At 38.6% G+C, this 26855-nt stretch overlaps 1 protein-coding gene across 1 annotated transcript in view; it reads left to right on the top strand.

Moving 5' to 3' along the window:
• The window catches only part of Sirt6 (sirtuin 6), a 105642-nt gene that overhangs the window by 70252 nt on the left and 8535 nt on the right, over positions 1-26855 (top strand). Inside the window, exons 4-5 of the mRNA XM_090380750.1 lie at positions 8549-8722; positions 23189-23312. Coding sequence (XP_090236876.1) covers positions 8549-8722; positions 23189-23312 — 298 coding nt within the window. The remainder of the gene's footprint in view (positions 1-8548; positions 8723-23188; positions 23313-26855) is intronic.

Genomic DNA, 26855 nt, shown 5'->3' with positions numbered 1-26855 from the left:
ATAAGGTTAGCATAACTCATTTACTGGGGAGGGGGAGTGCACTCATAATGGTTATGTGTTTTTGAATGGAAGTTTTTCTTCCGAAAACTTCTTGCTATTCACTTAGACACTTGGTCCTTGAGGTTGTCACAGACATTCTCTCAGATATGCCAGACAAGTTGTAGATGCTACCTAGGAGTCTAAAATGCTGATGGAACTGATATTCGGGTGACACTCAAGTCAAGTGGACCCAATTTCGGCGAAGTCCGGACGGTCTGTGACAGCCAAATCCTCTGCTTGCACCTTCACGATGGTGGGACTGTTAGTAATCCTGGGTATAACCTCCATGCACAAGTACATGGTGGGTGACCACCCAGGTGTGAACCAACGTAAGCAGGGGTGGCGCCCACACCACATGGAGGAACGCCGCCCCTCTATGTTACCAGGCAGTACTAGGTGGTAGATGACTCTCATCAACCGGTGAAATACCACCACTTTGCTTATTGGAGGCTTGAAGTGGTGGAACCCATGTTTAGTCTCTAGAGCTAAGTTCCGGTCAACCCTTCCCTATCTCTTCCATCATGCAGTATGATTGATGACTTTTGAGATTATGATGAACGCCGTGGCGAGATCCAATATTCCTTACATTTCGAGGGTACACTCTAAAACAGTGTTCGCAGGCCGGCCGCTAGTTAGTACACCGGACCGAACCTACTGGTAACTCTCTAGGAGGCTTCCGGATCAGCTAGTGTATAATCTTGCTACCTCTACTCTTCCAGATAATGACTGGAGGGAGTCCGAGTAGTGTATATGCGGGAAGCATTGTCGAGGCCACATTATGTCAAGGATCTGGGTATATTCTTACCACATGTACGCCATATCCAAAAATTTCATTACTTCATACAGCATGTCCCACCCATTTTTTCTTACTATTGAATACACCATGAATTGTCAAACTAATAGAGCAAGCTTATCTGCGAAAAGATCTAAACCTCCCAAGGACTTCCTAATTCATTTCACAAATATACGTGGTCTCAATTCTAATCTCAAAGATGTCCATTTCCACTTGCAGTATGCCAAACCCCATGTACTTTTCTTGGCACAGAAAGAGGAACTATAGGAAATTTTGGAATTGGTGAAAGAAATAAAAGAGGTGAAAGACTTGTGGAATTTGCAAAATCTCAAGGACTGTCAGTAATGAACACTTTTTTCAAGAAAAGGGTGAACAGAAAGTGGACATGGAAGAGTCCAAATGGATTAACAACTAATGAAATCGACTTCATCCTCACTAACAGAAGATATATTGTGAATGATGTTACCGTCCTGAATAAGGTAAATGTTGGAAGTGATCACAGAATGGTAAGATGTACACTTGATATAGATGTAGGAAAGGAAAGGAAAAAACTGAATCGAGTAAATAATACAAAGGTCTTTGAGATAACAGAGGAGGAGAAAAAGCAGTATGTACTGGAACTTAAGAACAAGTTTGAGCTTCTGCAGACTGCTCGGGACCAAGATATTTACGAGGAATATTACAACTTTCTGAAAGTGATAAAGCCCAAGAAACCTATAGGGAAACAGAAATCCAAAGAAGAAAAAATTAGTCAAGAAACACTTGTCGTGATGAACTGAAGACGACAAATGAAGAGCAAGAAAAACAGTGACAGGGAGAAAATTGAGTATACTGAGTTATGCAAAGCCATTAGAAAGAGACTCAGAGAGGACATAAGAAGATTTAACACAAAAAAAGTAGAACAAGCATTAAGGGAAAACAAAGGATTTATGTCAGCAGCCATGAGCAGTAATACAGAAAGACAAATGATACTGAAGCTGAAGAATAGCGATGGTGTACTTATAAACAGCAGAGAAGGCATAATTCAATAGCAGAAGACTACTATAGAGAATTATACAAGGAGCGAGGGAATGATACCAGCAGTGGGGAAGATGGATTGCAAAGTAGCAACACATAAGACATACCCGATATTCTTCCTGATGAGGTAGAACATGCATTGAAGAAAATAAAGAATCGGAAAGCCCTGGGGGAAGATGAAGTTACTGTAGAGTTGTTAAAATTGGGAGGAAGAGACATGACACAAAAACTGGCAAGGCTCTTCACAAAGTGCATTAGAAAAGGTATAACACCTAAGCAGTGGAATAATGCAATCATAGTTTTAGCATTAGTAGAGGCATATGCAAGAAAGCAAGCTTATTCAGCATCAGCCAAAAAAAAAAAAAAAAAAAAAAAAAAAAACAACCACTACTCCCATTTCACCCCTCAATTCGTTCGAAATACCTGTCCAGCTGAGCCTTAAATTTGTTTAGGCTATCAACTTCAACAACAAGCGATGGAAGTCTATTCCACAAACCAACTGCCCGCTGGCTAAAGGCGAATTTCGGCACATCTATCCGACATCCGTCCTTCCTCAATTTGAATTTATGCCCTCTCAGGTGATTATTCTGAGCAAGAGGAAGAATTCCATCGGCATTGAGCATGCTCAAGCCATTCAAAGCCTTCTACACCTCTATCAGATCACCTCGGCGATGCCTAGTCTCCAGGCTCTGTAATTTGCAAAACTTAAGCCTTTCTTCGTAAGAGCAACCCTTTGTTCCATTCACTAATCTTGTTGTCCTTCTCTGTACTCGTTCCAGCAGCTCTACATCCTTCTTGAAATGAGGCCTCCAGACCTGTATACAGTACTCAAGGTGTGGCCTGACCAATGCCTTATACAAGGGAATAATCACATCCCTGTCCCTGCTAGAAAAATTCCTGTATATCATTGACAAGACACCATGAGCTACTCTTGCAGCTCGTCTGCACTGCTCAGAGAACCTCATATCTGCCTGCACAATTACCCCCAGGTCCTTTTCATTCTCTACCACTGTCAGCGTAGTACCACAGAGTTGATACGTTGATCTGGGGTTACTGTTTCCCATATGTAGTACTTTACATTTGTCAATGTTAAACTACATTTGCCACCTCTCAGCCCATCTGCTCAACCTTTCCAGATCCTGTTGCAGCAGCATAGTATCAGTAGTGTCCTTAACAACCCTGCCAACCTTTGTATCGTCTGCAAACTTGGACATTAAGCCTGATACACCATCATCAATATCATTTATAAATACAGAAAACAGCAATGGACCCAACACTGAACCCTGAGGAACTCCACTAATAACATTAGTCCACGTTGAGCAGTGTCCATTGATTACCACTCTCTGTCTTCTGCCACTCAACCATCCCTTTATCCATAGCAGCAATTTGCCTCGAATGCCACACTTCTCCAATTTGTGCAGCAGTCTTCCATGCGCAACAGTATCAAAAGCCTTTCTAAGATCCAAATATATAATATCAAAGTTATTCCCTGCATCCAGTTCTTTTGTGACTACATCATAGTATCCAATCAAATTGGTCAGACAAGACCTGCCCTTAACAAACCCATGCTGTGTCTGAGCTATAACTGAATTCTTGTCCAGATGATCCTGCAGTGCTTCTTTAACCAGTGCCTCCATTAATTTTCCTGGAACCGAAGTTAAACTAACAGGTCTATAATTACTTGTGTCAGCCTTTGATCCTCCTTTGTGAATTGGGGTTACATTTGCACATCTCCAGTCCATGGGTACCTCCCCTGAGTCCAAAGAAGCTCTCATAATTATGGCTAGGGGTTTGCTTACTTCCTTTGCTGCCTCCTTTAATATAACTGGATAGATCCCATCCCGTTTTGCTGCATAAGAAAGGAGATAAATCAGAAATTGGAAATTATAGACCAATTAGCTTGTTATCGCACATCTAAAAGTTGTTCACAAGGGTCATTACTAACAGATTAGAAAGAATACTTGATGAGAATCAACCGAAAGAGCAAGCTGGCTTTAGGATAGGATTCTCAACTATGGATCACCTTCACGTAATATCACAGCTAATGGAGAAAGCAAATGAATATAAAACACCATTATGCCTGGCATTTGTGGATTATGAAAAGGCATTTGACTCCATACAGCATAAGGCAACGTTTCATGCACTGGAAAGACAAGGCAGAGATACCCCATATATTACGATTTTGAAGAAAATATATGAGAGTGCTACCTCCTTTATTAGACTAGACAAAGACAGTAGGAAATTTAAAATCGAGAAAGGAGTTCGACAAGGAGACACAATATCTCCGAAGCTGTTTACTGCTGCCCTTGAGGAAGAAGCTTTCAGAAGATTAGACTGGTCACAGAAAGGAGTCAATGTGAACGGAGAGTACCTAAACCATTTACGATTTGCAGATGACATTGTGGTTATAAGCCACAATCCCAAAGAATTAGAGGAAAATCTTAATCAGTTATGCACAGTTAGTAAGGATTTTGGACTAAAGTTGAATATGGCTAAAACAAAAGTAATGATGAACAAGTATGCCACGGAAAGGGAAATAATGATTGAAGGAGCAGTAATTGAAAAGGTGGAGTCATATACTTATCTGGGACAAGTTATTAGCTGTAATAATGATAAATGGCTGGAAGTCAAGAGAAGAATAAATTTTGGATGGATAGCATTCAGGAAATATAGTCACATACTGAAGAGCAATATCCTAGTTTATCTGAAACGTAAAATAATGAATCAATGACTTATGGAAGTGAAACTTGGGCACTCACCAAAAGAATGGAAGAGAAGCTGAGAACTACACAGCAAAGAATGGAACGAATTATATTGGGAATCAGACTGTTAGATAAGAAGAGAAACACATGGATTAGGCAGTAAACTCAAGTAAAGGACATTCTTATCAAAACTAAAGAACTAAAATGGTCTTGGGCAGGACACATAGCTCGAAGACATGATGACAGATGGACTAAGAAAATAACAGAATGGTACCCAAGAGGAGCTAGAAGAAAACCTGGAAGACAAAGGCGGAGATGGATAGATGAAATTCATGAGTTTTTGGGTAGTAAATGGATGGCCAGTGCTCAAAACAGAAGGAACTGGAAAGTTGCTGGAGAGGCCTTCATCCTGCAGTGGATTGAAAATGGCTGATGATGATTGTGATGTCTTTATTTACAATAAATATCCCTTGTTTATAATTTTTTATAGTTTTTCTATCTTGTACACCCCATTTGACCTGGTGAAGTCGCTAAAATTGCGTTTTTTGGTTTACAGTGTTTTTAGTCTTCAAAATTGCACTGACTCCGGCCCGCCATTTGTTATGAATTTTCTATGTGGCCCTCTGATGAAAAAGGTTGGGGACCCCCTGGTGTAGAAAATTCTTCCCCCTTGTATTTTCACTAATACACTGATACAAATGACAGTCATTTAGGGCGCCTCCGTAGCCAGGTGGGAAGGAGCAGCAGTGCGTAGCACATGCTTCTTGATTAGACCGGGGTTCGAGCCCGTCACCACCAAATACGGAGGATGTGGAAAGGTCAGGGAATGACCACCGCATATCCCGGAGCAATATTGCCTTAGTTGCTAATGCTCCTAAAAACCAAATAACAACAACAACAGTCATTTAGTTGATTCAAAAATTTTGTCCCCCACTGTAGTTTCCTTCTGCTTGTTCAAATCAATAATTGGGCAAAATTGAAATCCATACTAAGGAATTCACAGTTGCTCACCATCTGTACATAGAGCTATGACAGGTAATTGTTTTAGCTGGCTTGGGCAGCTTAAGAAAGCCTCGTGGGTCACATACATTTTGATGAAAAAAGTTTGAATACTTAATTATAGTCTTACATAAATAAAGAACATATTTAGAATATACAGTATTTTGAAGTCCATTCTTCCTTGAATATGCAGAAACAACAGTGCCCACTTTCTTTTTTTTTTTCACTTGTAGTTTAATTCACAGAGAGCAATTATGGATGGTACAAAAAAAAAAAAAAAAAAAAAGGAAATTGGCTAAGAAAATTATATTCCAGGAACAGTAAACAGATTGCAGCAGCATCCTGCTTCTGAGAAGTAAGAATGAAACGTACTGAAAAAGAAAGTGTAGCTTGAGTTTAAATAATAAAATTGGAAGATATAAGCAACTCAGTTCCTATGAAAGATTAATTCCAGAAAAACAGGGACAAAGAATTATCTTCAGCATGGATAACTTCATACTGCTCTTCATTTCAGAAGCATTTTATACTATCGTACCACACCTTCATAAACCTAGTTCTGTCACTTCTTATAATGTCAAAAAATCTTATATTAATCATAACAGATGTCTTATAATTTCTTTGTCGTAGGCCACACAGAATGCGTTGAAAGGCAACATGTAGCCCATGGATATTGCTGTTTTAATCAAAATGTTTTCCACTGCTGAGACTTGAATTTTAATTTTTAGATAAAATTAACTGCAAACCTTGGAAAAGGCCTCTGATACACACTAAATGAAAGGGGAAAACCCGTAGAAAGGAAAGACGGACAGACAGACACGAGATGTAAACCACTCAAGTGAATCAGAAGAGATCATGACAAACCAACAAACTTACAACCTCAAATCATCTAAGGGCTGATATGTTCACTCAAATCTAATTCTGTTTGGAGTCTGATTGACAAGCAGGTAATGTGAAGACCTTAGCACACTGTGATGAGACGTATCCACAATATATGAGATAGTGGCGCCTCCGTAGCCAGGTGGGCAGCAGTGCGTAGCACACGCTTCTTGATTAGACCGGGGTTCGAGCCTGTGCCCACCAAATATGGAGGATGCGGAAAGGTCAGGGAATGACCACCGCATATCCCCGGAGCAGTATGGCCTTAGTTGCTAATGCTCCTAAAATCCAAATAACAAACATATGAGATAGTGCTAAAAAACATTGTAAGTGGTGGCCAAAGCCATATTTCTTATGTAGTGTTAAGCAAACTAAGTTTGCTTAATGCACTTATCTCATATTATGGAGGCATCTTCACCATGGTATAGCTGTACTCTAAAAGTCACTGCTCCAGTGACTTTTAGAGTACAGCTAAAAGAAATATTTCCAGTGGAAGAAGTATGTTGTGTTTTATTTAAAGTGTTTTCCACTGCCCAGACTTGAATTCCTACACTGGAGTCTTATTGGTGATCAGGTAGGCAATATGAAGGCCTTAGCAATCCGGTGACGAAGAAGTAACTACAATATGTGAGATATGAGAGGATGCACAAAAATAAAATAAATTGATTGGCAAAAGCTGGTGTTTTGAGTGCTAAAAATAATATTATAATTTTATTATTGTGCACCTTCTCATATCTTATATTGTGGATATTTTTTCTCACTGGGTTGATATAAGGTCTTCATATTGCCTGAGACTCCAGAGTCAAAACTCAAATCTGAGCAGTGATGAACATGTTAAATAAAACCGAAATGTACTTCTCCACTACAGCAGTGTATTTTTTTTTTTTTTTTTAAGATTAGTGCAATACCAAGACAACTTGTGGTGAGGGTGCCTCCACAATATGAGATCACTATGTAATAAACTTAGTTTGCTCAGTGCTACATTAAAAAAAAAAAAAAACCAGCTTTGACCACCACTTAGGTGCCTCAGTAGCCAGGCAGGCAGGAGCAGCAGTGCATAGCACATGACTGGGGTTCGAGCCCGTGACCACCAAATACGGAGGATGCGGAAAGGTCAGGGAATGACCACTGCATATCCTCGGAGCAATATGGCCTTAGTTGCTAATGCTCCTAAAAACCAAATAACAAGCAAACAAACATAAGACCACCACTTACAACAATGCTTTTTTGGCCATTTGTAGCACCAGCTTTTGCCAGTCACTTAATTTACTTAATTTTATTTTTGTGTACCCTTTGTATATCATATGTTATGGATACTTTTTGGGTTGCTAAAGTTGTCATTTTGCCTACCTGCTCACTGAGACTTCAGAGTTGTAACTTGAGTCTTGGCAGTGGCAAACTTATAATATACTTCACCACTGGAGCAGTACGTTTTATTTAGAGTAGTGCAATATCAAGGCAACCCATGAATCCACAATATGAGATCAATGCACTCTGCAGCAAACTTGGTTTTGTTTGATGTTATGTAAGAAAAACGGATTTAGCCACCACTTACAATAAATCACATGAATTATAACTAAGTTTCCAAATTGGTCAATTCTACATGGTGTTGATAATAGGAATGTGCTAACTTGTAACAAATATTTCTTATTAATTGTTCATAAAGAAGCCTGAGAGCTAACTTTTTTTCCTTTAATGATTTCCTAACACTATGTTAGTGAATGCAAACTGTTGGATAAAAGTGTATTTATAATGCTGCTTGATTTTTCAAAAATCTCACTTTATGTTCAAATACAGTCTTTTATACAAACTTGAAACAAATGCTTTTTACCTTACATTTGTATCCTGTAACAATAACTTATAATAATAAGTTTTCAAATGTCCCTCTCCCCAGCTCTTTAACAGTCACATTCTTCCTTCCTTTCTCCCCCCCCCCCACAGTGTTGGACCTGGTAGCATAGCAGTTTGTATATCTCCACTGTGTACAACTAATCTTTAATTAAGAATAATAATTTTTAGATCTTTATGTCATTTTAATAAAATAAGTATAGACATGCATTTTGTTTCATGTATGTATATCGATTTATTTTGTTAAAATTATGTTTGTTGATGTCTACTGTAGATTGTTTATACGAAATACAGCATCAAAAACTGTTGGCCAGAAGTGTACAGGCCAGTTGTGTCCTTTTCCTAAGAAAAGTGGGAAACCATGTAGGGGCAAACTCTGTGATACTATATTAGATTGGGAAGATGAATTACCTGTGCATGATTTACAACTGGCGGAATTAAATTCAAGGTAAGCAAAATGTTTAAATTAAAAAAACACTATATTACAAATAATATTATTTACATATTAGAATCAAGAATAAGCAGCCACATATTACAACCCAAGCCTTCCCAGAATAAATTTATTATTGATATCATGGTGTAATTTAACCCGGTGTACTAGATTAACCTGTGAAGAAGACTTCAAGAATATGATTAAAGCTAATTGTAATTTTGTCAAATTCAAAAGGTAAGATCCAATAATATATTCTTGGGTTTTTTTTATTTTGGTGTTAACTAGAGGAGGTAAATAGAATAAAAGAACCAACCAAAGTGTAGTGTTGAATTTTAGAAGAAGAGAACGGCCCTTGATGCAAGGAAAATATAGGATTTCCTTGATATGTGTGATCTTGGCATATGTTAGGACCATACTTCTATCAGGACTTCCATTTATGAGAGCAAAATTTAGCCTTGTGCAGTTAAGCATGTAGTGACCAAGTCACAGGTGGTTGGTTGGTTGTTGTCAGCTGCTGTAAAGTGTTGTGTCATTTAACTTTGTTTTGTTGTGTTGTGAGTCATATAATTTGTTTCTGTACTGTCTAGCCTTGGTTTTGTGCTATATCACTTTTGTAGATTTTTGTGTGATTTGGTATTCTTTGTCCTAGCATTCATCTTTATTCAGTAATATGGCGAGAGAGAGAGAGTGAGCGAGCGAGCACCGGAATTATAAATATTGAATCATACTGAAGCAGGTGAGGAATCACTTGGAAACATTTTTAATATGTGTGTTGAGGAATCATTTGTAATATTAAGAAGAATGCAGAATTTCTTTCTGCATTCTTCCCTGCCTACCAAAATAACAAAAAAGGTAAAAATCCAGTAATTGAGAAGGTGGTAATGATGTTTCAAATGAACATACAATATGAAAACAAGAAAAGCAAACTTAGCATCATTGCAATTAGAGCTAAGGCTCTGAAAATCTATGAATGCTCTTGTCAAAAGAATAGTTTTACTTTATTGTGAGTAAGGACTAGACAGAACCTGCACGATCTGAAAGTGCTTGGGAAAGTGCAGATCATGTTACTGCAGCTAAATTTCCAGTTTAAATCTCTCAGCAGGTTTTTAATGCTGGATAAAACAGGCTTTTTCGGAAGAGGATACTACCGAGGATTTTCATCAATAAAGAGAAGGTTGCTCCAGGCTTCAAGACAGGAGCAACACTCTTCTCTTTATTGCTTACAGTCTCCTGTTACACAGTCACTCCACTGTGTGACTGTGTAGCAGGTGACTGTAAGCAGTAAAGAGAAGAAGGTTGCTAGCTTTACACTCCCTCAACACCTGTGCAATAAAATAGCAAGGACATATTTACAGTTCATTGGGCAGCTAATAAGAAGGTATGGGTGGTATTTAACTGGCTGGTATTTAAGAACTGTTTTACTTTATCATTTTTTGGTGACACTGAGTGGTACTTCTAGGAAGCCAACCTTGCATTCAAGGTGCTGCTCATTCTGAATAACCCCCTAGATTAGCAAAGCACTTTGATAACATTAACTGTAACATTAGTGTTGTGTACTTAACCCTTAATTAAACCCACCGATACAGTTAATTGAATAGGAATTATTGCCCAATTCATGGCCTGATGATGCTTTCTCCTTGTAGATGAAACTTTAATTCCAAAATTTTTGGTATCTGCTTAATTATATATTTTTTAATTTAATTATGGTAATATTTTGTAAAGTTAATTCTGTCGTATTTTATAAATTTAATTTTGAGGATATGACTCAGAAATGGCTGTAAGCAGTTCCCATATGAATTCATGAGTTCATCACTCGCATAGCCTGCGGTATATATTCAGAGGTCAATCTAGTTGAAAATTATAGCTCAACTGATCATTCTTTTCTTTGTTCACAATGCAAGGAGTGTACTGATGTCAAATTAAAACTTGGTGCATTCCTAGATAAATTTGACTGACTGATGAAATGGGTGCTTGCCCTAGAGACAAATAAAACCAGGAACTTGAGGGACTCAAGTATCTAGTGGCCTGCCAGTGAAGCAAACTCAATTTGGGCCATAGAACAGAAAAGTCAAGTGCATACTGCTCTGGTTCAAGAGGATTTAGTTTTATTGGGAGATTCCATTGGCAGGGAAACAAGTAACATTTTTTGTATTAAAGATGGGTGAACCAGAAGCAACAATTATTAGTATCACCAACAGATTGTCAGATTTTAAGAGGGTCAAGAGAGTATAATTATTTGTGTGGTGACTAATGATGTTAAATGCACACAAACTGAAGACTTTTTGGATAAATATAGGACCATGCTAAAAATGTTGAAAGTTAGGTCAGAATGTTTGTGTTGGCAATTCTGTCTAGTCACATAGGAGTGATCATATGCTGAAAGTTTTGTGGATTATTTCAAGACGTAAGGATCCTGAAAGGCTTTTGAGAAGACATTTTTATCAGTGTGCTCTGCACTTGTTGGTAGAAGGAACCTGTTTTATAGAGATGGGACTCATTTGAACAAAGGTGGTGCAAGGGTTTTTGCTAGTGAGGATATCATAAGGTTTCAGGAGAAACTGATAGGTCGGGGAACAAGGGTAATATACATACCTGTTAATCTGATGATCTGGGTCAAAATAATTCTTGTTCACATCTCAGTATTTCTTGTTGTTGCCTCAACAGCTGATATTGGTAAGATGTTCTGAGGATAGTGACTTTTCAAACAAATCGGAAGCTTAATGCTAGGGTAAAACATGTTTAAATAACTTTGAGGGGTGTATTTCAGGGTAGCAGACTATGCACTTAGCACACAAATGTATTTAGTCTTAACTGTGTTTATTGTAAAGTTAGGAGTGTCATCAGTGAAACAAATAAATTCAAATTCCTGGTTAAGACAACTAATGCTGATGTAATAGGACTAATAAAAATGTGGTGTCACCTGGAAAATTGGGATGATCACTTTTACTGTGGTATGTATAATGTACAGGGCTTTCCAATAGTAACGCTCGATTTTTGTAACGCAATAAAACAAATTGTGAGGGTGATAGTGATCTATTTTTATTTTTATTATGAAGTATATGTGTTAACATTATGTTTTAAAAATTATATCAGATAAATGTCCGCCGCGGCTTTGTCTGGTTTGGTTAATCCTGGATACCCAATTGGTGATGACGTTATCGCCTAAAAGTGGCTCAATTTCAGCAATAACGCGCCTAATGTTGGCCTTTAAGGCGGCAACCGTCCGTGGTTTGTTAGCATAGACTTTGGATTTTAGAAAGCCCCAGAGAAAAAAATCCAGTGGCGTTAGGTCGCAGGATCTGGGCGGCCAATTAACGTCACCATTTCGCGATATAACGGAACCTTCAAATTTCTCATGCAATAGTGTTACTGTATCACGTGCCGTATGGCACGTAGCACCGTCTTGCTGAAACCAAATGTTTGTTAGATCGATTCCATCCACTGCAGGCCAAAAAAAATCTCTTATCATAGCCCTGTATCGCTCACCGTTGACCGTAAGTGCCACTTCTTCTTTGTTTTCGAAAAAATACGGACCGATTATTCTGCCGGACCAAAGTGTACACCATACCGTAACTTTTTCGGAATGTAGTGGGACCTCATGAATCTCCCGTGGGTTTTCGTCGCTCCAAATTCGGCAATTTTGCTTGTTAACAAAGCCACTTAACCAGAAATGAGCCTCGTCACTAAACATTATTTTTCGCCCAAAATCAGGATCGACCTCCAACTGCTCTAGCGCCCAATCAGCGAATGCACGCCGCTGCGCATGATCGTTGGGCTTTAGTTGTTGGGTTAATTGCACTTTATAAGGGTGAAGCCCTAAGTCCTTATGCAGGATTCGCCAAGTTGTCGTCGAAGATAGGCCAAGTTCTTGAGCCCGACGCGGAATGGACTGTTGCGGATTCTCACGCACACTTTCCTGGACTGCAGCAATATTTTCAACGGATCTTGCGTTTCGCTGACGTACAGGCACTTTCAGATTTACCACAGACCCAGTTGCTTCGAATTTGTTTATTAAACGGCAAATTGTGGATTCTGAAGGACGTTCGTCGACACCATAAACTGCACAGAGTGCACGAAACGTTTGACGAATAGAACATTGGTTTTGATAATAATTTTTTACAATTTCGACTCGTTGCTCAGTCGTGTAACGCTCCATAATAAAATGCACAGACTAACTGAATACGGCTACCAAAGATACCACCTGTGTGACTGTCGACTTCGTCATGCGCTGTTGCCAAACATCGAGCGTTACTATTGGAAAACCCTTTATTTAGGAAGAATATGAAGAAAGAATGGTGAGGTCATGCTTCTTATCAAAATCAGCCTGAGGGCAACAAAAGCTTTCACAGAATTCCACATGCTAGTATAGAATTTGTGGGTATAAGTTAGTTTGAAGCAAAGGTATAATGAGATTCTGAAGACTGTGATGAGAGTCTCTACATGCAAATGGAATGGGCATAAAAATGTATATGCCTTAGTAAGAGCGATTTCAGTTTTCCCTAATTGATTGGAGCAAGTGGGAGGAAAAGTAACCATAGAGAACAATATTTTTAAATCATACAATGATTGTTATTTTTGTTAGCATGTTAAGGGAAAGTACTAGGGACAAAAAATATTCTAGACCTGTTCACCCTCCATGGATCAGATGACATCGTGCTGATGGTACATGTACCATCTACAGGGAGTGAGCATGGAGTTATAAGTTGGATAATGAGGAGAGAGAGGTAGCAGTTGTTAAAGACAAAGGTATGGATTTTAATTTCAGGAAAGGAGAGTATGACAGCTTAAGATGCTACATAACCTTTATCATCTGGGGAGGTAGCACACTGAGCATGAACATTAGAATTATGGTGTACTTCTAAATCTATAGTTATGAAGCCATGAATACGTATACACTGGTGTTCAAAGAAAGTGCACCACCTAGGAATTTCACATTTCTAACCCTTTTTCGCAATGGTATGTTACATTAATGACTAGTATCACAAATAGAAATATAAACAAAAGATATTTATTAATAGTTAAGGCAAAGCTAAGTAATATTTGACAGGTGCTCTCAAAATATTCCAAAATGAGCATTTGTAACCTTTATACAACAGTTTTGGTAAACACGACAATTATGGCTGAAATGTTATCAGAAGCCCTCATTTGCTTCAGTTTATCATTTTAAATGGAAAACAAAATGAAAAGTTCACCAGGTGCAAACTAATATTTAGTTGAACCGCCTCTGGCCCTGATGACAGCTGCACACCGTCGAGGTATTGACAAAATCAATTTCTGAAGATAATCAACTGATAATTCATGGTTCCAAACGCAAATTATGGCTTCTTGAAGTTAATGGTTGGCAGCAATTTGCCTTCCGATATAGCCAGGTATCCATATGCATTTACGGAACCTTTTATAAACTGCAGGTGACCTACTCCGCGATACAAAATGCACCCCCGTATCATTTGGCTGGTAGGGAATTTCACTGTAGATGCCATACAGTCTGGATGTTATTCTTCACCACATCTACAGTGAATCATTTGTCTCCCATCAGAGCCATGCAGGTTGAATTTCTTCTCATCCGAGAAAATAACTGACTTCCACTGCTCGGGGGTCCATTTGACATGCTCCTTACACCAAATATATTGGGCCTTTTTTTTTCATTTTTTGTGTGAAGAGGGGCTTCTTCTTAGGACAACGGGCTACAAGTCCATTTTTGAAGAGGCGTCTTCTGACTGTTATTACACTTGCTACCACTCCTGTATATTCTTCCCATTCTTTTTTCAGCTCAGACAAAGAAGCTTTACAGTTTTTAAGACATAAGTGCTTCAAAATGTGGTCCTGTTTTGGTTCCTCTTTTCCTATCAGCAGAACCAGTATTCTTGAATTTGGAAAGAAATCTACTCACTGTCGACTGATTACAAGACACTATAAGCAATATGACGGGAAGAACATCCTTCCTCACCTAAAGCAACAGTAGCACTCTTTCTTCTTGGCATCAATTGCATGTAACTCACCATCCTGACACAAGCAAGGTATGACTACAGCTCTTGCAGAGCTGTAGTCATTCGTTGAGGTTGTCACGTGGTCCTTGAGGTTGTCAAGGACTCTCAAGTCAAGTGGACCCAATTTCGGCGAATTCCGGATGGTCTATGACAGCCAAATCCTCTGCTTGCACCTCCACGATGGTGGGACTGTTAGTAATCCTGGGTTATAACCTCCATGCACAAGTACGTGGTGGGTGACCACCCAGGTGTGAACCAACGTAAACAGGGGTCGAGGTGAGGCGCCCACACCATATGGAGGAATTCCGCCCCTCTATGTTACCAGGCAGTACTAGGCGGTAGATGACTCACATCAACCGGTGAAATACCACCACTTTGCTTATTGGAGGCTTGAAGTGGTGGAACCCATGTTTAGTCTCTAGAGCTAAGTTCCGGACAACCCTTCCCTATCTCTTCCATCATGCAGTATGATTGATGACTTTTGAGGTTATGATGAATGTCGTGGCGGGATCCAATATTCCTTACATTTCGAGGGTACAACTCTAAAACGGTGTTCGCAGGCCAGCTGCTAGTTAGTACACCAGACCGAACCTATTGGTAACTTTCTAGGAGGCTTCCAGATCAGCTAGTGTATAATCTTGCTACCTCTACTCTGCCAGATAGTGACTGGAGGGAGTCCGAGTAGTGTGTATGTGGGGAGTATTGTCGAGACCACGTTATGTCAAGGATCTGAGTATATTCTTAACCACGTGTATGCCATATACAAAAATTTCATTACTTCATACAGCATGTCCTGCCCACTTTTTCTTACTATTGAATACACCATGAATTGTCAAACTAATAGAGCAAGCTTATCTGCGAAAAGATCTAAACCTCCCAAGAACTTCCTAATTCATTTCACAAATATACGTTGTCTCAATTCTAATTTCAGAGATGTCCATTTCCACTTGCAGTCTGCCAAACCCCATGTACTTTTTCTGGCAGAATCTCAGTTATCGGTTGATTCAACTACTGCGCATCTCAGATGCCCAAATTATTCGCTGTATGATTCCTTTCGCCTCAAAGGTGGTACTTGTGCATATGTCCGTTCTGATATTCCCTGTCAGAGACTTGGCAATTTGGAGTCTCCTCTCTTTGATGTTCTCTGGCTTAAAATCTCTCTACCTCATTGTGTCAAATTCATCTGTTGTCTCTACCGTTCTCCCAACTCCACTAATTACTTGGAGCTCTTTGCTTTCCTTTCTTTGAAACTTGACTTTCTCCAGTCCAACTTTCCTAACAATGAGGTAATTTTCCTTGGTGATTTTAATGTTCACAACTCCAGCTGGCTTCCGTTTTCTAGTCACACTGACCCAGCAGGTCGAGATGCTGAGGCTTTTGCAATTACTAATGACCTAGCACAGATTGTTCATTTACCTACGAGAATACCGGACAATCCTAATCATACAGCCAATACGCTTGATCTTTTTCTCACAAACAACCCTTCTAAGTACACAGTCAAAGTGAGAGGTCCTTTAGGCACTTCAGATCACAACTTGGTGATTGTCTCTTCTCCAATGGAACCTTTATCTCATGGCTATTCCCAACCTCGTGTTGGTTGAAATTACAAGAATGCAAAATGGGATGACCTGCGAGACTTCTTTTCTTCTTTTCCTTGGTCAGATTACTGTTTCAAAACTTCTGATGTCAACGTTTGCTCAGATCGTGTCAGTGAAATTATTCTTGCAGGAATGGAATCCTTTATCCCACACTCCACTTTAAAATCTCGTCCTTTATCTAAACCTTGGTTTTCCAATAAATGTGCTAAGGCTGTCCAAGAGAAGAACGTTGCATATCGTAATTGGCTTGTTTCTAATTCTTCAGTTTCATTTTCTGCCTACACCAAAGCTCGCAACAATTGTAAAGCAGTTATTAATCAGTCCAAACTAGAGTTTGAACAGGCTAAGAGTAGAAAACTTGCTTCTTGCCCTAATGGTAGCCGAGCATTCTGGTCTCTTGCCAAAGCTATTGGCCACAACTTTTGCCCATCTCTGTTCCCACCTCTGTCCAAACCAGATGGTTCTGTTGTCACTTCAGCCAAGGATAAAGCTGACCTGCTAGCATCCCATTTTCCTTCCAGCTCGTATTAATGATCTTGGAAAAACACCTCCCACCATTCCCAACACGCTCCATTCAATGCCTCGTGTGGTCTTCCGTCAAAAGGATATCAGAAGGATTTGGATGAATCTTGATGCTAAGAAAGCTCCAGGTCCTGATGGTATTTCTCCACTTGTTCTCAAAACCTGTGCTCCTGAACTTACTCCTATTCTTTGCCGCCTTTTTTCACTTTCTTATTCCAAAGGTGTTTTTCCTTCCGCTTGGAAATTTGCTCATATCCAGCCAGTTCCTAAAAAGGGTGACAAATCCCTCCCATCCAATTATCGTCCAATTGCAATTACTTCTACTCTTTCTAAAGTAATGGAGAAATCAATTAACCGCCAACTCTTAAACTACCTAGAAACCTTCCGTCTGATCAACGATCGCCAGTCTGGATTCCGTCAGTGTCGATCCACTGGTGATATTCTGGCTTATGTTACCCATTTATGGACTAATTCAATGGAAAGGTTCGGCAAAACACAAGCAGTTGCTCTTGACATCCCAAAGGCTTTTGATCGTGTTTGGCATAAAGGTCTTCTAAACAAGCTTCCATCTTATGGTTTGCCAACTGTTTTTAGTAATTGGTTATCCAGTTTTCTCTCTGATCGCTCACTGAGGGTGATGGTAGATGGCTCTCTGTTTTCTAACTTCTCCACTAATGCCGGTGTCCCCCAAGGTTCAGTTCTTTCCCCCACTCTTTTCCTCTTGTATATCAATGACCTTCTTCCATTGACTGGAAATCCTATCCATTGTTTTGCCGATGATAGCACATTGCATTCAACTTTCCATTTTGAGAAACCTTGTCCTGCTCAATCAGCTTCAACTTCTCGAAAATCTGCTACCAATTCCTTAAATGCCGATCTTCAGGTAATTCTCCGGTGGGGCAAAGACAACTTAGTTGATTCCAACCCTTCTAAAACTCAGTCTTGTCTTATATCTCGCAAAAAGGATTCTTCTGCTCCTATGCTTATCTTTAGTGACACTCCGATTTCTAGGCAAAATGACATATCTCTTTTGGGGATTACCCTGACTTCTAATCTCTCTTGGCACAAGCACATTACAAATATTGCTTCCTCTGCATCTAAAAAACTTGGTTTTCTCTTTCGCTCTCGGCATTACTTTTCTTCCAAACAGCTGCTCACTCTGTAGAAATCGCAAATCCGCCCTGCCATGGAATATTGTTCCCACATCTGGGGTGGTGCCCCCAAAACCTCTCTCAGGCTTCTTGATTCCATTCAGAAGAGGGCAGTTAGGTTAATTAATGATTCATCTCTAACAGTCTCTCCACTCGCTTTCTCATAGACGTACTGTTTCTGCTGCATGCTTCTTCTACAGATACTTCCATGGGCACTGTTCTTCTGAATTGGCTTCTATAATTCCCACTCTCTCTTTCAAAACAGCCCGAACACGTGCCGCCACCAGCCAACATCCATTTACTGTCCAACTTCAAACCCACAGAACCAACTTTTCATCTTCCTCATTTATTCATTCAACTGCCGTTTTCTGGAACAACCTTCCTTCATACTTATTTCCTGAAAATTACAATCTACAGAAGTTCAAGTCCAATGTCAACAAATATCTTCTTTCGTCTTCTCAACCTCCAACCCAAGCACGGTACTAAGTACTATAGGTTCTAATACCTCTCGTGTTTGGGGTTCACATAAAAAAAAAGAGCGTGCTTATATAGCTGACAGTAACAGCTGATGTAATATTACGTCATCACCTACACGTGTAAGTCTTATCTAATGCAATCTGTAAGAAATATTGCCATATACTTACATTATTTGGACGACAATTACAATTTTAAGGGGTGATGCACTTCTTTTGAATGCCAGTGTATATCATTAAGTAATATAGCATGAGGAAGGTGAAAAGATGGATGAATGAGCTAGAGCCAAAAAAGATGCCACAGGGGAGTTACAGAACAATGAGAAGTATTGAAGTCTATAACAACTGCAAGTTGATCTGTAACAGTACCACAGAAGTGGTTAGATTGGCAAAGGCAGATTATGAGAAATAGCTAGTTAAGAGAACAGAGTGGTGACAAGGAGTTTTTCCTTAGTACATGAATACCAAGAAGGAAAGAGTGAATCAGATCGGACCCTTGCATAATGGATGATGTTGCAGATGAATTGAACAGGTACTTTACATTGATATTTACAGATGGAAGACCTTTTGTGGTTTGGTGATATTAAAATATCAGATGATTATTCATTAATAAAACTTTCAAGCTTAAAGATAAGTAATGCTCTTGGAGTTGATCGCAGTTACTCAATAATTTTGAGAGAGGTGGCAAGAGCTTTGAACCATGAAGGTTAATTATGGTGGTGTTGCCAGACTTAGGAGAGGCTCCCTTGGATTGCAGAAGTACTGTTATATCACCAATACATAAAGGTGATTCTGAGAGCAAGTGGGTGACTGCCTACTGATCAGTCTGATTTTTGGTAGGGAATGTCATGGAAGTAATGAAGAAGAGTGCAGTACAGGATCATTTAGATAGAAATGGAATTCTGAAGGAAACACAGCATGGTTTTTTAAAGGCAGCATGGCTTTTTAGTCAGTAAATTGTTAATTACTGGAATAAGTTGCCCTCAGTGGTTGAAGTTGACAGTTTTAGGAAATTCAGAGGTCAACTATTATAGATACCTACATCATGAAGAATTATTATTTAATTAAGTAATTAAGTGGTGGAACCCATGTTTAGTCTCTAGAGCTAAGTTCCGGACAACCCTTCCCTATCTCTTCCATCATGCAGTAAGTACTGTTATATCACCAATAAATAATAATTATTATTTTTTTGTTAGGTGCATCAAAAGCATTCTTGCTTCCTTGCATTATATGAATAAACTTATACGATAAAAACTTAGACCATAAAATCATAGTCCATGTGTCATATATTGAATAAATGACATTTCATTTTATTTATTTCTGCCTCGATATATTCTATTATTGTTTCATCTGCCACTATATGTTCTATTAGTGTTTCAGCTGTCCCAGTATATTCTATTAGTGTTTCATTTGCCTTTGGAGGTAATTTTCATTGAACATATTACAGATGGGTATGGGTGCTGAATTTTGAGTTGCATACTGCATGGAAAAATTTCTGCAGCCCTCAGTACATTCTATTAACCTGCATATTACCAAAAAAAGCTGAAATTTCCCTTCCATTAGAGCTTATTCTTCTGGTTGCAGCTTGCTTTGCATAATGAAAATTGGCATTGTCTGCAAGGCAACATTTGACCAATGGTTTAAGGGCCCTGCATATGACAATGACTGTTAGTAACATTTTTGTTTCAAAATGTGAAGCAGCCTCTCTAGTACTGCTGGTCAATGTTTGCCATACATTACTTTCTTGATTTGGGGCTTAAAATTTTGTAGCAACAACAACAGATGGAAGCTTCAGCTTTGTAATAAGATTGTCAAACTAAAGAGCACCAGCATTAGTTTTACCATCACATTTCCTGGTTTTACCCGTTGTTCAGACCCAGTCTTAGTTGCTTTGGAGCTTAACCCCCCCCAACCCACACACATGGTTCATGTTAAAGAAAAAGTCTCTTTCAGTTTCATTTTTACAAGTTCTATTAAGGATTAACATGAAGGACTCACATTGTTTGCAGCTTGGCAAGTTATGAACATTTAGCATTCTATACTAAATGTTTATTCATATTTAAGATGATAATGAATTTTTTTAATTTCATTTAACTATTTATTCCATCTGCAGGAGAAAACCTCTGAACAACGAACAGTGTGCAATATAATATATATCGTGTGATTAAAAAAAAAAGTTTGGGCCCTGAACTAATATTTAGGAAATGAAGTTTACTGGCTATTTGTATGGATCTCCTTGAAAATAGTATCATTGATACTGTATATACCGTATCTTGCCATGCTTCTGAAACTTCTGGGAGCATTTTTGACAGGCTCCTTTTGAAAGTGCTAATAGCTCATGTATCACATTCTGAATAATTTGCTCAGCCATAACTATGACAAAAACAAAAAAAAAAAAAAAAAAAATCACGGGGAACTGTCTCATGAGTGTGGCACATGAAGAACCTCATGGAGTGCTTCACAAGAAATTTTTGAATGGAAAGTGCTGAGTATATCATTTTGCAGGTTCTAATTCCCTGAAGCCCGGTGCCTCCATGGCCAGGCGGGCAGGAGCAGCAGTGCGTAGCACACACTTCTTGATTAGACCGGGGTTCGAGCCCGTGACCACCAAATACGGAGGATGCGGAAAGGTCAGGGAATGACCACCGCATATCCCCGGAGCAATATGGCCTTAGTTGCTAATGCTCCTAAAAACCAAAGAACAGCAACCCTGAAGCCCACTTTTCTGGTTGTTTTCTCCAAACAGCATTGTGCAATTACTATAGAACTATTATTTAGTATTTCTGATTCACTCTCAACTCTGCAGAACAAATTCACAATGAACAATGTCCTGTGAATCAGAAAATATAAGCATTGATCATCACATTTAATTATTATTATTATTTTTTTTATGAAAACCCCAAACACGAGGTATTACAACCTATAGTACTTTGCCGTGCTTGGGTTGGAGGTTGAGAAGATATTTGTTGACATTAGACTTGAACTTCTATAGACTGTAATTTTCAGGAAATACATATGAAGGAAGGTTGTTCCAGAAAATGGCAGTTGATTGAATAAACGAGGAAGATGAAAAGTTGGTTCTGTGAGTTTGAAGTTGGACAGTAAATGGATGTTGGCGGCACGTGTTCGGACTTTGAAAGAGAGAGCAGGAATTATAGAAGCCAATTCAGAAGAACAGTGCCCATGGAAGTATCTATAGAAAAGCATGCAGCAGAAACAATACATCTATGAGACAGTGAGTGGAGAGAACTCTGTTAGAGATGAGTCATTAATTAACCTAACTGCCCGCTTCTGAATGGAATCTAGATGCCTGAGAGAGGTTTTGGGAGCACGCCCTCAGATGTGGGAACAATATTCCATGGTAGGGCGGATTTGCGATTTGTACAGAGTGAACAGCTGTTTGGAAGAAAAGTAATGCCGGGAGCAAAAGAGAAAACCAAGTTTTTTAGATGCAGAGGAAGCAATATTTGTAATGTGCTAGTGCCAAGAGAGATATCATCTTGCCTAGAAATCAGAGTGTCGCCAAAGATAAGCATAGGAGTTCCTTTTTACAAGATATGACAGTATTTTGAGAAGGATTGAAATCAACTAAGTTGTCTTTGCTCCACTGGAGATCCTGGTGAGGTTCAATTTGCACGGTTAAATTTTGATGTGTAGGGCATACACTAATGTGTAGGCAGGGAGACTGAAGGCTGCTGGGGAGGAAGGAAAGTAAGAAGAATGGGTGTGACAGAGAAGATGCTCCCAGTTAGTGACAGTAGGGCAGGCCCATGCCCCATCAGAAGGAAAAGAGGGTGGCAAGGGGGAGGGGGCAGGAGTCTGGCTCCTCCCCTCTGCCAGAGAAGGGGAATAAAGGTACACAGCAAGACAGCAGGATACTGATGGCCAAATAGCACATAGGCAGCAAGGCTGCAGTTGGTCGAATCCGATGTGTTTCTTTTAAGTCCGGTGACATCAGTATCATGGTCTGGCCAAAGGTTATTTGTTATTTGGTTTTTAGGAGCACTAGCAACTAAGGCCATATTGCTCCGGGGATATGCGGTGGTCATTCCCTGACCTTTCCGTATCCTCCGTATTTGGTGGGCACAGGCTCAAACCCCGGTCTAATCAAGAAGCGTGTGCTACGCACTGCTGCTCCTGCCCACGGCTACGGAGGCACCTGTGGCCAAAGGTAAGACAGTGTCCTGTCCAGGTCAGTCTGATCCCTTTCCAAAGGTCAATCCCAGATAGTGGTTGCTATGATGGATCTCCGATGACACAGGTGCAGTAGGAATGTTGTAGGAATCCAATAGTTGGGTCAAGTTTGGTAAAGTTTTCCTTTTTAGGAGTTCAGGGTTCATTCTGAGTTGTAGTCTTGTCAAGGGATTCCATCTTTCTTGGGAGAGTATTGGTGGGTTTGAAAAGAACTTGTATTAAACTTTCAAACACAAATAACTATTCTCAAGATGGTTGTCTATCAGACAAGGTCAGTTGGTCAGTCAGCCATTTGGAAATTTTTAGTTTAGGTCTCACAAAGTAGAATACTATTTAAATGAATTAAACCAAAATGCATATGGCATTTTGTGGTATCTCTAATTGCATAAGGTGACATAATAATTTTGCAAGGAAATCATACTTTTTTACAGTTTTTTTATGCACAAAAGTCCCAAAAAACATAAAGGTTAGTTTGTTTATTTCATGTTTTTTTATTGTTTTAAAGGTTAGTTTGTTTATTTCATGTTTTTTTTTTTTTGTTTGTTTTTTTTTTTAGGAAGGCAGATCTGAGTATCTGTCTGGGAACAACTTTACAAATTCTTCCTAGTGGCAACTTACCTCTGAAAACTAAGGAAAACGGAGGAAAATTGGTTATTTGCAATTTGCAACCTACAAAACATGTATGTTCTAATAGATATTAACTTTTAACTCATTATTTCTGTTCTTTCTGAGTTTTTTCATCTTTATTGAATAGAATTGTGACATTTTATCGTTTTTTCAGTATTTTATAAACTTTTTACGAAATTTGCAATTAATAGTTTAACCTTTGAGTATTTAATGTTATAAAAACTTTAAATAAATAAATCTGCTGCCATTATCAATCCACTGCAGGATGGAGATCTCCTTAACAAGTCATGCTGAGAGAATGGACCATAATCTGCCATGCTGGTCCAGTGAAGGTTGGTAGATTGACCTTATTTAGCAGTCAGGGTCTTAGACCCCCTGTCTACTCAATGAGTGTGTGTGCTATTGCACTCCCACTCCTGACCACTTGGCTACAGAGGCTGCCTGCAGCAGTTATATGCCATGTGAAATAAATTAGTAAGATAAAGACTATCTTGGCCTATGTATTTAGTGACTGGCAGGAATTAAATTGCATTAAGTAATGCTGTGGGCTTAATACTAGAATGAATTTCAGTATCCATGACTCACCTCAAGATGCACTTGTTTAAACAAGTTATGTCACGAAAAAGCATTCTGTTATTTGTTTAAAATACAAGATACCATTCTGTTAGTTTTTTTCAAGATTTACAGGTTTCTCATAAGATAATGGGGTGATCTCAGTTTGCAGATCTGCTTTGATGTATAAGTAGTGAAACAGTTCTGTACGAGTTGCTATCCTGTATAAAGGAATTAATGTGAAATACTGAGAAATTTCTTTGTATCTCCCCTCCTCTTGGGCCCAAAAGAGAACTTACTTAGAGCTATTTAGATCAAATAAAATTAAAATAAACATTAAGTAAAAATTATTCTAAATATTTCATACACAATGTATTTATTGTTTTGTTGTTTGTGACTTCAAATTTTCATTCTCTGCAAGGAGTTCTGTGTGACTATGCAAATAGAGTTACTTGCAACAGCCAACATGGTGATGTTTTTTGTGTTCTGTTGTATTGCCTTTTTTTATGAGTGGAGCTCAAAACAATGTAAGTACAGTCAATTCTGCTATAACACTCATTTGCTTCAACATGACTGATATATTAGGGAACAACGCAAGTATAATGCGATTTTCGTGTTGATCGTGCATGATTTCTTCTGCTAGTAACACTAGGTGAACACAAAACCCAGCACCAAGCTGAATGTAGCGACATGCGCAGCAATACATACAAGTTTACAAAGCTTAAAAAATGTCAAATGTGTGAGATCTATATTTCCCATTTACTGTAGCTGTATTGGTCGGGGAGACACTGTTGTCATTCACTGTATTCACAAGATAACACGTGATATTGTATGCCAACTCATGTTTTCAGCAGCTTAAATTTTTCTGTTCGAACAGAAATTTTGCAAGGCACAATAAGCATGAGCAGAGGGCACATTTCTGGAGGTCACTACTATAAAACAATAAAAACAATTTGCAGTTTCCAGTTTATTGGGCTTTTCAGTTAGTGCAATCTAATTATAAACAAATAGTAAACTTGATCTTACTGCATTTGCGATAATACTGATAACTGGAATTCTGTGTGATTTTATGTTATTATGGTGAAATTTGTTTCCCTTTCTATAAAATCTTCAGTCGTATAAAAAACAAATAAATTTTCAGCATCTTCGCTTCATTCCTATTTTTTAAGCTTTGTAAACTTGTCTCACTTGTGATTCCTGTGTTTGTCGTTATTGATTGCTTTTCTTTTTTACTGTTTTAAATTCTACAATCCAAAAAAAAAGAAAATGCCAGTGAACAGAAATATCAATCAAACAAACTTCATATCTTGTCAAGGTAAAGTGCTATATTTACCATAATATTTATTTGTTTATTAGAAATTTAAGATGTCAATGCAAAACTTTAGATATCTTAAAATACTGTGTAGATGGACTAATAATAAAATAGCAAATGCTTAAAAAAGCGGTACTCACCTTGAATAAATCTGCATGGTTTAATTAGAAAGGGTTAGTTAATATTTAGGTTGAATAGTTGAGTTAAAAAGACTAAGGAAGGGGCAAAAATAAAGTGTTATTTTGGAAATTAGAATAGGCGCAAGGAAGCAGGTGTGTACACATTTAATCCTTGGTTGTCATTAAAGTAGGGAAAAATAGTTGAAATTAAATAAATAATATAGTGGACCAATAGTCATTACGGGGACTTTCGTTGGATTACAACGTCTTCAGTTAGCAATTGAGTGGGTAGAGAACGCACGCGATATTTAAGAAAATTTTTATACTCTTGTGATGCACTTTTTGACATGCGGTAACCTCAACCGCGAGGGGTTCCAAATCGGTGAAAAGTTGAAGGGAAGTTTAATGTTTAAGACTTTAAGATTGGAATGGTGTCGATACCACTCGATGGTTTGTGCTTCATATTGAAGAATCCTATAGCTGAATTTGAGTTTAATAATAGAAATGGCAGAATCGATAAGAGGGGTGTGGTTATGGGTTTGAGCGTGAGTTCTGCAACAGTTTGGTTAGTTGTAAGACTGTAGTGGTGGTAGTATGCGCAGGTGTTAGAGGTTTTTGATGAGCCATATTTTGTAGTAGTGCTTCCAATGTAACAGGTGTCGCAGTTTGGCTGGCAATTAATAAGGTATATTATATTATTAAGATCGCTGGTAGGATATTTATGTGTGTCTTTGTAAGAGCTGAAGAAAGATCCGAGTTTATTGTAAGCGGAAAAGACAAAAGAGATCAGTATCGTTGAATATATGCTGGAACTGTCCTACTAGTTCACTGTGATAGGGGAGGACTATGCGGATGTTTGTATTATTGTTATGTCTGATCGGGTTGTTAATTTTATTTTTGGCGATGGTAATTGTATGTAAGATAAGTTGATGGGGGTAATCTCTGGCTATGAATTTATCGGTGAGATATTGGATTTCGTTGTGTAGGTCTTTTTTGTGAAGAGCTAAATTTTAGAGTGTTGTAGATTTGGTTGTATAAGACAGCTTTTTTAGTGTTAAGGGGGTGATGTGAAGTGAAATGCAAGTATTTATCGGTATGTGTGTTTTTCCTGAAAATTTTAGCATTAGCATTAGTAGAGGCATATGATGCAAGAAAGCAAGCTTATTCAGCATCAGCCAAAAAAAAAAAAAAACCCCACTCCCATTTCACCCCTCCGTTCATTCGAAATACCTGTCCAGTTGAGCTTTAAATTTGTTTAGGCTATCAACTTCAACAACAAGTGATGGAAGTCGGTTCCACCAACCAACCACCCATTTTTGTACAGTCAGTCCTCTTATAGCACGATAGTTGTGTTCCTAGAAACCCTCGTGCAATATAAACAACAAGCCCTATGGGAAAAATAGGGTTAGGTGCCGACCACCCAAGATTGAACACACATTTGTAACCAAAACATTACCAAACACAATAAGTTATCGTAATAAAATACTTGTATTTTATTACAACTATTATGTAATAAAATATTGCTAATGCTTTTGCTTCTATCGTAAGCAAACTTGTTTTTTGTTTGATTTGATATCCAAACAGATGACAGCCGTTCCATCTCTTCCAATTCT

The sequence above is a fragment of the Mastigoproctus giganteus genome, chromosome 9 (assembly GCF_048544385.1).
Source record: "Mastigoproctus giganteus isolate SK-2022 chromosome 9, ASM4854438v1, whole genome shotgun sequence".
Taxonomy (NCBI): Eukaryota; Metazoa; Arthropoda; class Arachnida; order Uropygi; family Thelyphonidae; genus Mastigoproctus; species Mastigoproctus giganteus.
This window is presented reverse-complemented; position numbering and strand designations above follow the sequence as displayed.